This window comes from Nelumbo lutea, chromosome 4, assembly GCF_056320005.1.
Source record: "Nelumbo lutea isolate HS-2025 chromosome 4, American lotus-T2T, whole genome shotgun sequence".
NCBI classification, from domain to species: domain Eukaryota; kingdom Viridiplantae; phylum Streptophyta; class Magnoliopsida; order Proteales; family Nelumbonaceae; genus Nelumbo; species Nelumbo lutea.
In genome coordinates, this window is record NC_142687.1 from 93,277,885 (window position 1) to 93,292,435 (window position 14,551).

The window sequence follows — 14,551 nt, forward strand, 5'->3', positions numbered from 1 at the left end:
TCTCATTGGATTTGATTACAATTACATTGATTTAAAAAAAGAAAAATAAAAAAGTAACAGAAAATTAGAATGGGATTTCCCACAAGGAGAGACATGCTGACATGGAATATTCCCTTTTAGGATGTAATATATAGATGCTATTGGTGGGGGTGGGATCACATGGAGAAGAGAGGAAAAGGGAGCTAGAGAAAGTGTAGAGGGGTAGGTGTTGATTGAAGCTAAGTCGTTGGCTACAAATGGTTGAGCGGGAGCCTTAACAAAAAAGGAAACATTTTCAAAATTTTTTGGAAAAATGAAAAGGAGTGATGTTATTAAGTCGTTTGCTGGCATGGTTAAGAATGGGGCCGCAACTGATCTTGGACCATATCCAGCATCTCGTCAGGCTCAACCCAGGCCAATAAACTTTGAGCCGGTTGGGTTGGGAATTAAGGCCTTGGGTTGGGTTGGTAGGCCAACTAAAAAGGATGCACGTGAGGAATTCAGATTAGCTGAACGCTTTGGCTGTTCAGGAGGCTATGGAACCAATGGTGAGGTTCCATGCCAGTAATAAATTCATGGGCCCCACTTTGAAAGGTGTGGACCCCATGTATTTTATTACCAGTGTGGAACCTTTTCATTGGTTCCACAACCTATTGAACAGCCAAAGTGTTCAGCAAAACCTTGCTCACACGTGAGGCATGCTAGGCTGATGGAAATGGAAATAAGGTTTTTGGAAGTAGGCCGACTAGAGATGATAAATTACATCTATCATTGTCCCCAAGCAGCCCCTCTACACAAACTAGGTCGTCTGCAATGCACTAGAGACCTAGAGACCGATGTTTGATGTTCAAGGTAATCGTGCTATAAGTAGGGAGTGGTTAGGCTAGGGGAGTGGTCTCCTTGAAAGACAGAGGAAGACTAGGAGCAAAGAATCAACGAAGAGGTTAGGGTAAGGGAAGTGAGGAGACGGTTGGGCAGGGAGTCTGATGATAGGGTTGATTGAGAGTCAAATGCATCTTCGTTATGAGGAGGACCTTTCTTTATAGGGACGGACCCGAAGGTCCCAAAAGGAAGGAGCCAAAAGCACGCTTTTCTATTAGGAAAGAGAATATTAGATTCGTTTGTCGGTCATTAAGGAACATTGCTAGGGTTTTGCCATGTGTTTTTATGAGATTTCTCAAGGGTTGACTTTCCTTTCACCCGAGGATTCTCATAATCCACGTGTACTATCGCCTTTTGCACCTTGCTTAACCGACTTGGTGCTAGTGGCATCATTGCGTAGAGGGCAGCCTTTTAGTAAACTCATGTGGTGCCTTATCACGCGTGCAACTTAAAATTACACATGTGATTAATACTTAAATCCGGTTCTCGATGAGCCGCGGCTTTGTAACGGTCTGGGGTTTATCGCGAGACTGTGCTCCTCCGGAGTTCATCGCAGGACCGCGTGTGTTTGAGATTTATCGCAGAGTTGCGCGCGTCCAAGGTTCATCGTAGAACCGAATGTGTATAGAATTCATCGCTGGTTTAACTATAACTTATTTTAGGCTCATGTCAAACGTGAGTCCATTGCGAATGTGCAATGAGTCGTGTGTTTATCACAAACGTGTGATACACTACAAGTTCATCGCAGATGGCCAGTAAGCTAAAGACTGTTCGTGGGTATCCATATGGTATCGATTCAATGTCTTCTATACTCTGAGGGACTGAGCAAGCACTATGTACCTACACCTGCAACCAGAAACGATCTGGATTGGCTGAATCCCAGATATTCTGGAGATCAAGATGACAACGTTGAGGAGGCTGATGGTGGCTGGATAAGATGCACATCTTCAGACACAGGGATAATGGAGAAGATGAATATAGGGAAGAAGTGTTTGAAATGGGTGTGCTTTTCAAGGAGGAAGAACTAAAAAAACAATCTAACTGTCCCCACCTTCTACAGTGAGCTTTACTACCATTTATTAGTCCTTTCATACATGTAATAATTTCTTTTTGGTTGCATCTTTGCAGGTTATGTTTTATACATTGGCAGTGGTGACATTTGGTACTGCTGTTCCGGCTGGTCAATTTGTTCCCGAAATAATGATAGGTTCAACATATGGACGGCTTGTGGGGATGTTTGTGGTTAACTTTTACAAGAAGCTCAACATTGAGGAGGGAACGTGAGTATGATCCACCCCTTGCACACAGGGCTGAATAACAAGTATGGAATGTAGATAGCTTTATTGCTTGAATCTAATTTGTCATTGAGCATTGTTATGTTTATGTTAATATGGATTGTATAAAGGGGCTATAAATTCTTATAGGTAGATTTCAAAGGCTATGTATTTGATACATTTATGTGTACCAAGTTTAACACATAATAGACTTTTTCCTTTCTTTTTGTCAATCTAATAAGCTGTTAGCTGTTTGTTGGTAACAAAAAGGATGGCACCAATTAAAGAAAAGAATAGGTAAGATGGACACCATTTCCTAGAAGTCATTTTATGAATGTTGGGAACCATATATAAGGGGGATGGCCTGGTGGCTAGCCAAGGGCATAATGCAAGACTTAATCATGCTATTAACCTATAGTCATAGAATTTGTAGTAGCTTATGGTATGGCAATTGTTAACACATTTTTTCCAAAAGGATGAACACTTGATAACATTTAAAAGTGGATCAAACATAAGACAGATAGAGTTTTTCCTTATTGGAAAACAGAATGAATGACGTGTAAGGATTGCAAAGTTATCCCAAGGAAAAGCTTAACCACGTAAGATAGATTAGTGGTGGAAGATGTGTGCATTAGAAAATGAAATAGAAATAGGGAAAAATAGGTGTCCAAGAATAAGGTATGAAAATCTAAAAGGAGAAAAATTAGCACAATTTAAAGACAGGTTGATAGTAGAATGAAAATGAGATTTAGATGGAAAGACTAATAAGATGTGGCTTCAAATGGCAAACTGCATGAAGAAAGTAGTAAAATATGTTTTAACAAAATATAAAGGGAAATGGAAAAGTTCTAAAGAAATTTGGTGGTTGAATGAAGAGGTTCAAAATATAATCAAGCATAACAAGCATGCTATAAGGATTTGAAAAAACCTAAAAATAGAGAAAAATATAAAACCATAAGAAAAAAAGTTAAAAAGAAAGTGAAGTTAAACTGAAGGCAATACAATCATAACCTAGGCACTAAAGAGGGAGGAAAAGGAATTTATAAACTAGCAAAGATGAGAGAAAGGAAAGGAAAAGATTTAAACTATGTCAGGTGTATTAAAGGGGAAGATCAAAGAATCTCATCTTTCTCCACTCTAATAGTAAAATATTTCAGATTATAGAAGAAAAGGAAGAGAAGAAGAAGAAGACAGAAAGAGGAAGAAGGAAGAATGGCGAAGAAGGGAGTAAGAAGGAGGAGTTCGATAATCTCCTCTTTCTCCACTCTAATCTTTTATTAATCTTACTAAGATTACATAAATTACAAGCCTGCCCTTAATGGGTGTCCACCTCATCAGAATACTTAGAAAACATAAAAAGAATTAATCAATAACAAGAAAAGGCCCATTAAGAACAAAATAACAAGAAAGAACTAATCAATAAGATAATAATGGGCTAGGGCCCACTTGGCCCAGTCTCTCTACAGTTCCCAACCCAAATCCTGTCTTTTAAGGTTTTGTTTTCCAAAGTTTTCTTATTTTTTATAGCAGTCTGCCTATAACAACTATTCAACAGAATCCCCAACCAGTCCTACATCAGTCTCTCAAGCTGTTTTATAGCTAGACTGTCTGCAATGGAATTTGCCGACCTCTAGACCTTATTAAGAGAACTTAAGATGTCAATAAATAATGAAATTAAATAAAAGCAAATAGTGAAGTTTAAACACTTGCTAGAACTTTCAAAAAATGCAAAATAAACTAAGAATTCATTTAAATAAGCTTTTGCTTTTGAGCTTTATGCAGTGGAAAACAAAATTGATCCAAAAAATGCTTTGGGAATTTGGTAAAAGTTGGTTTTTAAAAACATTATGTTGGAAAACGTGGGGTTACTGGTTCAGATCTGAAAATATAATTGTATATATTCCTAGGATTGTGGAAGGATTGATTTAGAAAGTTTTTTCTTTCTATTTTTGTACTTTCTATTTTCTTTTCTTTCTATTTATTGCAGCAGCTTACTGTATAAATATGCCCATTAGCAATAGAATGAAACATATTAGTATTCTACCATTCCAAAACATGGTATCAGAGCTCTAGGTTTGTCAACCTTGAGATTTTTTCGGCCTTCATTTCCAGTTTTTTGTGTTTTTCTCTTCTAGCCTTTAGTGTTGATCTGTAACCAGAAGTGTTCCTTTATTCTCCATTCCTGCTGGCCTTATTTTTCCTCCATTAACAATGTCCGACATGACTGCAACAAGTGCTCCCATCCAAACCAATGAAGGAGCAACAAACTCTCATCCTCACACTGGTGATTTGCAGAATATTCAGGCAACATATAGAGTGAATGGCCAGAATTACTTGAAGTGGTCACAACTAGTGCGTACCTATTTGAAGGGAAAAGGAAAAATTAGTCACCTCCTTGGAACAGGACCAAGGTTGGGCAAGCCAAATTTTGATGCTTGGGACGAAGAGGACTCCATGATTATGTCATGGTTGTGGAGTTCAATGACACCCGAGATTAGTGATACTTGTATCTTTCTTCCCTTTGCAAAGGCTATTTGGGGTGCTGTCCGACAAACCTATTCTAAAGCCCATGACGCTGCTCGTGTCTATGAGGTCAAAGTGAAGACTATGGCGGCCAAACAAGGGAGCAGGAGTGTTACAAAGTATGAAAATCTCCTGCAAAATTTATGGCACGAGCTTGATCATTATCGGGTTCTTGAGACAAAGTGTGCAGATGATGCTGTGATCTTGAAGAATTTTATTGAAAGAGATAGGGTGTATGATTTTTTGGTCGGACTGAATGCTGAATTTGATCAGGTCCGATTACAAATTCTTGGCAAAGAAGAAGTGCCTCCATTGAATGAAGTCATAGCCCTTGTCAGAGCTGAGGAAAGCTGTCGTGGAATCATGCTTGAGCCTAAAGATCTCGAAGGCTCAGCCATGGTGGCAAGGGGAGGAAGTTACAGTGGTTCAAAGGGTGAGAACAATCACAACTTGGCTCGTGACACAACCACCCGTGACTCTAACGATAACCTCTGGTGCACCTATTGCAAGAAACCCAGACACACGAAAGATCGGTGCTGGAAACTTCATGGGAAACCTTCCACATCCAGCAAGGAATGGGGAAATCGAGGAGTTCCAAAAGGAGTTAAACAGGCCCATAATGTCTCCACAACCCCGCAGCAAGAACACTCAAGTCAGGGACCATTTAATGATGAAGAAATTGAAAGGCTAAGGTGCTTCCTGAAATCCTTGAAACCAGGAAGTGGTTCTACCTCTCTTGCTCTCTCAGGTGAGTCTTTATCTCTAGGATTACATGCCTCAGCTAGTGTTTTTCCATGGATTCTTGATTCTAGAGCTACTGACCACATGACACCCTCTTCACTACATTTTCTCACCTATACACCCTGTCCTAGTAATAGAAAATTTTCTGTTGTTGATGGTTCTTTCACCACAGTGGCAAGGATTGGGAATATTCAAATTACTCCATCCCCATTGCTTAAAAATGTGCTTCATATTCCTAAGTTATCCACTAGCCTTATCTCTATACATAAACTCACCCAGGATGTGAACTGCAGTGTTGTGTTCTTCCCTTCTTACTGTGTATTTCAGGACCAGGTTTCGGGGAAGAAGATTGGACTTGCTAAGGAAAGAGATGGATTCTACTACCTTGAAGCAACCAACAAATCATCTCACACTGTTATGCATGTCACACACGAGTCATTCTTATCTACCTCCAATAAAGATTTAATTTGGCGTCATCATTTCCGTTCTGGCCATCCTTCATTTCCTTTTTTAAAAACATTGCTTCCTTCCTTGTTTAAAGGAATTGATGTTGAAACCTTTCATTGTGATGTTTGTGAACTTGCTAAGCACAAAAGGGTTTCTTTCCCAATCAGCAATAAAAGATCTTCAACTCCTTTTTATTTGATTCATTCGGATATATGGGGCCCTTCTCAAATTCCCAGCATTACTGGTTCCAGATGGTTCGTCACCTTTATTGATGATTGCACTAGGGTCAGATGGATTTTTCTTCTTAAGTCTAAATCTGATGTGGGTACGATTCTTCCCAACTTTCATAACATGGTCTGAACTCAGTTTGGTGTGAGAATTAAAAGGTTTTGATCTGATAATGCTACAAATTATTTTAATCAAAATTTGTCCCCATTTTTTCAGAAAGAAGGCCTTGTGCATGAATCCTCCTGTGTTAACACTCCCCAACAAAATGGGGTAGTTGAGAGAAAAAATGGCCATCTTTTGCAAACCACCCAAGCCTTTCTCTTTCAAAATCAGGTGCCAAAACAATATTGGGGGGAAGCTGTCCTTACTGCTCCCTACACCATAAATGGACTACCATCTAAAGTTCTTGACAATCGAAGCCCAATACAAGTCATTTCTCAATTTTACCCTGATATTCGAGCCTCAAATAATCTCACACCAAGAATTTTTGGTTGCACTGCCTTTCTTCATGTCCATAATAAGGGAAAATTAGACCCACGAGCAATCAGGTGTGTCTTCTTGGGATATTCCCCAACTCAGAAAGGTTATAAATGTTATCATCCAGCCACCAGAAAATTCTACACCTCCATCGATGTCACATTTGAGGAAGGAAAATCTTTTTTCACTCAACCTTGTCTTCAGGGGGAGCCCTCATTAATGGAAGATAAGGCATCGAATATTTTCTCCCTAGATGTTTTACCCTCCTCACAGACATTCAATCGTCAAGAATCACATCCCTTTGAGTCACATTCCTCTGAGCCCCACATTCCAGAGTCCCAACAAGAGTCAAACCACCCGACCATTGAACCAAATTCGGAACTGTTAACCCCACGAATGATGTGCATGATAATGTGAGATATATGCAGGTTTACTCTAGGAGAAAAAATCCAGATCCTCAACCTGTGCACGTCCAAGATTCAACTCCTAATCCTAGAACTGAGGGATGCTTAGATCCTGAACCTACACCTTCACAGTCTAAGTATGAGTATGACCTACCTATTGCATTGAGAAAAGGAACTAGAGAATGTGCCAAACGCCCATTGTACCATTTAGCCAAAATGTATCATTCCAAAGATTCTCTAAATCCCATAAAAGTTTTCTAGCCAGCCTTAACACCATTTCAATTCCTAATACTCTAGCCGAGGCACTTTCTAATAAGGAGTGGAGAAAATCCATGAGAGCGAAAATGGTAGAAAAAAACAACACATGGAAAGTTGTGGATCTACCAAGAAACAAGAAGACAATAGGTTGTAAATGGGTGTTTACAATTAAGTACAAATCTGATGGGTCATTAGAAAGGTATAAAGCACGCCTGGTAGCCAAGGGATATACACAGACTTATGGGGTAGATTATCAGGAGACTTTTGCCCTAGTAGCTAAAATGAATACAGTAAGGGTGTTACTGTCGTTGGCTGCTAACTATAATTGGGATTTGCAACACTTTGATGTAAAAAATGCGTTTCTCCATGGTGATCTAGAAGAGGAGATATACATGGACATTCCACCGGGTTTTGGAGAAAGCATTAACGGGAACAAAGTTAGTCAGTTGAAGAAAGCACTATACGGTTTCGAACAATCTCCGAGAGCATGGTTTGGAAGGTTTACGAAGGTAATGCTGAGTACAGGTTACAAGCAAAGTCAAGGTGACCACACATTTTTTATCAAACACACAGCCTTAGGGGGAGTTACTGCACTGTTAGTCTATGTGGATGATATAATCGTTACTAGGAATGATAAAAAGGAGAAGGAAGCATTGAAAAACTGCCTTGCCAGAGAATTTGAGATAAAAGACTTGGGGAGACTAAAGTATTTTCTCGGAATTGAAGTTGCACATTCTAAACAAGGCATCTTTATCTCTCAACAAAAGTATGTTGTTGATCTTTTGAGAGAAACAGGAAATATGGCCTGTAAACCAGCTTCCACGTCTATAGATCCCAATCATAAACTTGGAGAAGCCCACGATAATGCAAGTGTAGACAAGGAGATGTTGAAAGACTAGTTGGAAAACTCATTTGCCTTGCACATACACGACCAGATATTGCATATGCTGTAAGTGTAATAAGTCAGTTTATGCATAATCCTAAAGAAGTTCATCTGCAGGCTGCTCATCGAATTCTGCACTATTTGAAAGCCAATCTAGGAAAAGGAATTTTATTCAGAAGAAATGGAGGACTGACTCTTGAAGCATATACAGATGCCGATTATGCAGGATCTCCAGTAGATAGACGGTCCACTTCTGGTTACTGTACCTTCTTAGGAGGAAACTTAGTCACTTGGAGGAGTAAGAAGCAAAATGTAGTGGCTCGGTCAAGTGTAGAGGCAGAATTCAGGGCTAATGGCACAAGGAGTGTGTGAATTACTCTGGTTGAAGATAATTTTAGAAGACCTGAAGATTCCACGAGAAGAGCCTATGAAACTATATTGTGACAAAAATTCAGCCATCAATATTGCTCACTATCCTATTCAACATGACAGGAGGAAGCACATCGAAATTGACCGACCCTTTATAAAAGAGAAACTGGACAGCAAGTTGATTTGCACTCCCTATGTGTCTACAAAAGAACAACTGGCCAATGTACTTACTCAAGGGCTTAATAGTACAGACTTTCGGAGAATTATAGCCAAGCTGGGAATGGAGGATCTCTATTCACCAGCTTGAGGGGGAGTGTTGGAAAACGTGGGGTTATTGGTTCAGATCTGAAAATAGAATTGTATATATTACTAGGATTGTTTAGAAAGTTTTTTCTTTCTATTTCTTTCTTTCTATTTTTGTACTTTCTATTTTCTCTTCTTTCTATTTTTTCTTCTTTCTATTTTTTCTTTCTATTTATTGCAGCAGCTTACTGTATAATAATGCCCATTGGCAATAGAATGAAACATATCAGTATTCTACCATTCCAAAACACATTATAATCTTTTAATCCCCAAGGCACAAAGCCTTTTGTGCTTTTGGGCTTTAAAAAGCACAAACCCTGAAGCTTATCCGAGTGCAACATGAAACTCGTAAACTTTGGGAAGTTGAATCTATGAGAGACATTTAAAGATTATGGATTGCACTCCCATCAATTTCTCCAAGTCCAAGACCCCTTCAATAATATGATATATAGAAAACCATTTGCACCTCATGAACTGTCAAGAAGACATCTCACCACCTAGAAAGTCATGTGAGTAGAGGAACTGGCTTGTAATAGAATCTTTTGAAGCTTCTCCCTTGTTTATCTTTACCATACTTTTGTTTTCTATGGCTTAAACATCAAATATGTTGTCTTTTTCTAAGGTCCTTAGTAATTACAAATTTATTTTACTGGAATTAGAAGTGAATTGCTGAGTTGAATTCAATTATCTGTTATTCTCAATATAGCCTATGTTTAGACTCTAATTTCCTGATTTAGTTTGTTGTCCTTTTTCTAGTCAAATTTGCTTCATATTTGGGATTATAGTCTTCAATTTTTCTGAAGAATATGTTACAAGCATTAACTCCATTTTCTGGTCTCTTCAGATTCAATAATATATCTGTATCCCTTTTTTTCTTCCTCTTTGCCTTCGCTCAACTTTGCTAATTTTCAATAAGTAATGATTGTTGGTTTCCTATTGTCAATGAATGAGCTTGGCACTGTATACCGTTTGTCTGTAAATGTTTTTTCCTAAACTCCTTGTGGAATTTTCAGGTATGCCCTACTTGGTGCTGCTTCTTTCCTTGGAGGTTCCATGAGGATGACAGTATCTCTTTGTGTCATTATGGTTGAAATTACAAATAATTTGAAATTTCTACCTCTTATCATGCTTGTTCTTCTTATATCAAAGGTATGCACTTTAATGTGATTTTTTTTGTATTTCTGTTATTGATGATTACACACTAAACCAAACACACCTTCTCTGGTGCAGGCTGTGGGTGATGCCTTCAATGAAGGTTTGTATGAAATGCAAGCCCGCTTGAGGGGCATTCCATTACTTGAGTCAAAACCGAAATACCACATGCGGAAAATGAAAGCAAAAGAAGCCTGCAGGAATCAAAAGGTCAATATCATTAGTTTTTTACCTGCCTCTTCTATACTAATGTCCTTGTATCCAGCTTTCACCTTACAGGCTTGACTACTATATGTGAAAGGTTGTCTACTTCCCTCGTGTTGTTAAAGTTGCAGATGCAGTTTCCATTTTGCGTAACAGCAAGCATAATGGGTTCCCTGTAGGTCATTCTGGTTCCTCTTCCTTGGCTTGTTTAAAATTCTGGATTTTTTAGTTATTTTTGTATCTTGTTGTTGTTGTTGCGTAGGTGGTAGATCAAACAAAGAGCGGAGAGGCACTTGTAATTGGACTTATACTTCGTAGGTATGACATGCTTCATCCCGTTTTCTTGCTTTAGATGAGTTTGTTCCAGAAGAAGTTGAATCATGCTTCATCAAATTTTAGTTGATTCAAATAACTGGAATGGTTGGTTCTTGTGCAGTTACCTATTGGTGCTTCTTCAGTCTAAAGTAGATTTCCAGCACAGCCATTTGCCTTGTGCACTGAGAAGTGGATCCATACCAATCAGGTAGGTGGAGAGGCTTGATATTAGTCCAAAGTCATCTTTTCTTCCTTATTTTCCAGAAGTTAATGGAAGTGGCTGAATACCCCAGGCACAACATCACTGAATTTGCAAAACCTGTCTCCAGTAAAGGGATATCCATGGATGATATTTTTCTTGGTCCAGATGATCTGGAGATGTACATAGATCTTGCCCCTTTCCTGAACCCCTCTCCATACATTGTTCCTGAAGATATGTCTTTGGCAAAGGTGAGGATGGTTCAATCCTTAAAAAAAAACATTGAACTTTATTTGTAGATCTTTTCCAGTATAAATAAATAAATAAATAAATATATATATAATTGAATCATTGTTTGTAACAATACATCAAAATGATATTACAGGTGTATTATCTTTTTCGTCAACTAGGATTGAGGCACATATTTGTTGTCCCTCGTGCTTCTCATGTTGTTGGCTTGATTACTAGGAAAGATTTGTTAGTTGAGGTACCTAATTGGATCTCTTATGTTTTTCTACTTCATCTCAATGCATAGTAATTGACAGTTGCTTCTTGGAATGCAGGAAAATGAGGATCCTACTACAGTGGAGCTCTGGTCGACTATTATAAGGTCTTAATGCAGCTATACCCATTTTATTTCTCTTCTACCTTACATTTGGAGTTATAGAATAATTTTTTGGGTAAGTAAATAAAAAATAAAATTATATTAGTAATAGAAAAGTAGGAATCTGCTGAATTAAAAAAATATATGAAAGAAAGTAGTTTCTTGAAGAAAGGAGGAGGAGAGAAGGAGAAGAGAAGAAGAGAAGTTGAAAAGAAAAGAGAGCAATAATCTGGCCGCCCCCTTCACTTATTATTTATACTAAAATAATAGAACAGTACAAAGACAACTATGCCCTTACAGGGCGGCAAAACATAAAACAGCATATATAACACTCAAAAAACATAACAAAATTTGGACTCACATAACTACTGTGGTCCCCACCTCCTATCTAACAACTAACATAAAACATCTACTCAGAAAAACATTATAAAACTAATTAATCTTCAACACTCCCCCTCAAGTTGGGAGTAAATGTCACACATTCCCAACTTGCGTAGATCATGTCAAGCTTGTTCCTTGCCACCCCTTTAGTGAGAACATCAGCCAGCTTCAATTCTGAAGAGACATAAGGCAATCAAACTTCTCCGGTTGTTACCCTTTCTCTTATAAAGTGTCTATCAACTTCAATGTGTTTTGTCCTATCATGCTGAATTGAATTGTAGGCAATATTGATTGCAGCCTAATTGTCACAGTTTAACATCATAGGTTCCTCGAGACAATCCCTTTGTGAGAAGATCTGCCCACTAATTTCCTGAGCTCACATGAGATGTGGTTATCACCCCACTTATCACTTTATCTCTTACAAAGTGACAATCAACCTCAATATGCTTAGTTCTCTCATGAAAGACAGGATTGGAAGAGATGTGAACAGCAGTTTGGTTATCACAGTATAGTTTCATGGGTTTGTCAATTGAGAATCCCATCTCTTGAAGCAAGTTCTTCATCCATACTAGCTCACATGTGGTATGGGCCATAGCCCTGTACTCTGCTTCTGCACTACTTCTTGCCATCACTGTTTGTTTCTTGCTCTTCCAAGTTACAAGATTGCCACCGAGGAAGGTACAATACCCTGTAGTTGATCTCCTATCTGATATAGAACCAGCCCAGTCAGCATCTATGTACCCTACTATCTCAAGAGTTCCTCCACTTTGGTATAACAAACCACGACCTGGAGCACCTTTTAGGTACCTAACAATTCTCAGAACAGCTTCCCAGTGAGGAACCCGAGGATGTTGCATAAACTGGCTCACCACACTCACAGCAAATGATATATCTGGTCGGGTAACGGTCAGGTAGTTCAATTTTTCCACCAACCTTCTGTATCTTCCAGGATCATCAAACTCTTCACCTGCATCAACACTCAGCTTGGCATTGAGTTCCATAGGAGTCTCTGCTGGTTTAGCACCTAACAACCCTATTTCTTCAAGTAGATCAAGAACATATTTTCTCTGACATAGGTTGATCCCATGTTTTGACCTCGCAACCTCTATTCCCAGGAAATATTTCAGCTTCCCCAGATCTTTCGTATTGAAGTGATCCTGTAAGAATTTCTTCAACCTGTTGATTCCATTGCTATCACTCCCAGTTATGACAATATCATCCACGTACACGACTAGCAAGATTTTCCCATCCTTTGAGTTATAGCTGAACACAGAATGATCAACCTGACATTATTTCATCCCAAAGGTTTTCATCACTTCACTGAACCTGCCAAACCAAGCACGTGGAGATTGTTTCAATCCATAAATTGCCTTTTTGAGCCTATACACTTTGCCAGACTCCCCCTGAGCAACAAACCCTAGTGGTTGCTCCATATACACCTCCTCAACTAGATCACCATGCAGGAAGGCATTTTTGATGTCAAGTTGTACAAGAGGCCAATCATACATAGCAGCTAATGAAATCAGCACCCGAACTGAACCAATCTTAGCCACAGGAGAAAATGTCTCCATATAGTCCACACCATACATCTGAGAATAACCCTTGGCTACCAACCTTGCTTCAATCGCTCCACACTGCCATCAGGAAGAAACTTCACTGTGTAGACCCATTTACACCCAACTGTGTGCTTACCAGAAGGAAGAGCGGTGAGTTCCCATGTGTGATTATGTTGTAGAGCAGAGAGTTCTTCTTCCATGGCTTTCCGCCACCTTGGGGAGGCAAGAGCTTCCTGGACAGTCTTGGGAATGGGAACGGATGAGAGTAATGATATAAATTTGCAATGAGAAGCAGAAAGGTGAGCAGTAGAAACATAGTGTGAAATGGGGTGAGAAGTACAAGTACGTTTACCTTTTCGCAGAGCAATAGGAAGATCAGGATCTGAAGGAGAAGGAGCAGTAGCAGGATCTGTCGACAGGGGCTGAAGTGGAGGAGGGCCCGATGCACTTCTGCGGGTATACACTTGAGTGATTGGCGGCTTCTCAGTAGTAACAGGCATAGGATGTGCATCTGCAGTAGAAACAGGAGCTACTGGAAGAATGTCCACAACAGGTACAGGAAGGGGAACCACAGAGGGAGAGGAAGAGACCCCAACATCTGAGAAGAACAGAACTGACTCAAAGAAGGTGACATCAGAGCACACAAACGATTTATAGGATTTTGGGTTATAACACTTATACCCTTTCTGAGTCCTTGAGTAGCCAAGAAAGATACACTTAGTAGCTCGAGCATCTAGCTTGTCTAACCCAGGCCCCAAGTGTTGAACAAAACACACACAACCAAAGATTCTTGGGGTAAGAGGAAATGGAGATAAGGTGGGAAACAATACGGAGAAAGGGGATTGACTTCCAAGGATTGACATGGGCATCCGATTGATCAGAAAACAGGATGTGAGAACAGCATCACTCCAAAAATGTTTTGGGACATTCATATTAATCATCAAGGATCGAGCAGTTTCAAGAAGATGTCGATTTTTTCATTCAGCTACACCGTTCTGTTGTGGGGTGTAGGCACAAGAAGTTTGATGAATGATCCCATGATGTTCTAGGTATTGCTGAAATGGTGAGTTGTATTCTTTGGCATTATCGGAGCGAAGAATTTTAATATGAACACCAAATTGAGTGTGTATTTCAGCATAAAATTTTTGAAAAATAGGGAACAACTCACTACGATCTTTCATAAGATAAATCCATGTCATCCTTGAAAAGTCATCAACAAATATTACAAAATACTTATACCCATTGTATGACACCACTTTAATTGGACCCCATACATCGGAATGAACTAAAGAGAAAGGACTTGAGACACGACTATCAACTCTTGGACTAAATGAGACTCTATGATGTTTACCCTGTAATCTGAAGAGCTATA

The 14,551-nt window shown here is 39.2% G+C and overlaps 1 protein-coding gene across 6 annotated transcripts in view; it reads left to right on the forward strand.

The window, feature by feature from the left end:
• LOC148861857 (chloride channel protein CLC-d-like) overlaps positions 1–14,551 on the forward strand; it is a 100,313-nt gene that overhangs the window by 58,961 nt on the left and 26,801 nt on the right. For all 6 annotated transcript variants that reach the window (XM_088940856.1, XM_088940853.1, XM_088940855.1 and 3 more), the window contains exons 14-22: positions 1,990–2,141; positions 9,782–9,917; positions 9,999–10,130; positions 10,222–10,299; positions 10,387–10,442; positions 10,561–10,647; positions 10,733–10,889; positions 11,024–11,125; positions 11,202–11,248. In XM_088940856.1, the coding sequence (XP_088796982.1) occupies positions 1,990–2,141; positions 9,782–9,917; positions 9,999–10,130; positions 10,222–10,299; positions 10,387–10,442; positions 10,561–10,647; positions 10,733–10,889; positions 11,024–11,125; positions 11,202–11,248 (947 nt within the window). The remainder of the gene's footprint in view (positions 1–1,989; positions 2,142–9,781; positions 9,918–9,998; positions 10,131–10,221; positions 10,300–10,386; positions 10,443–10,560; positions 10,648–10,732; positions 10,890–11,023; positions 11,126–11,201; positions 11,249–14,551) is intronic.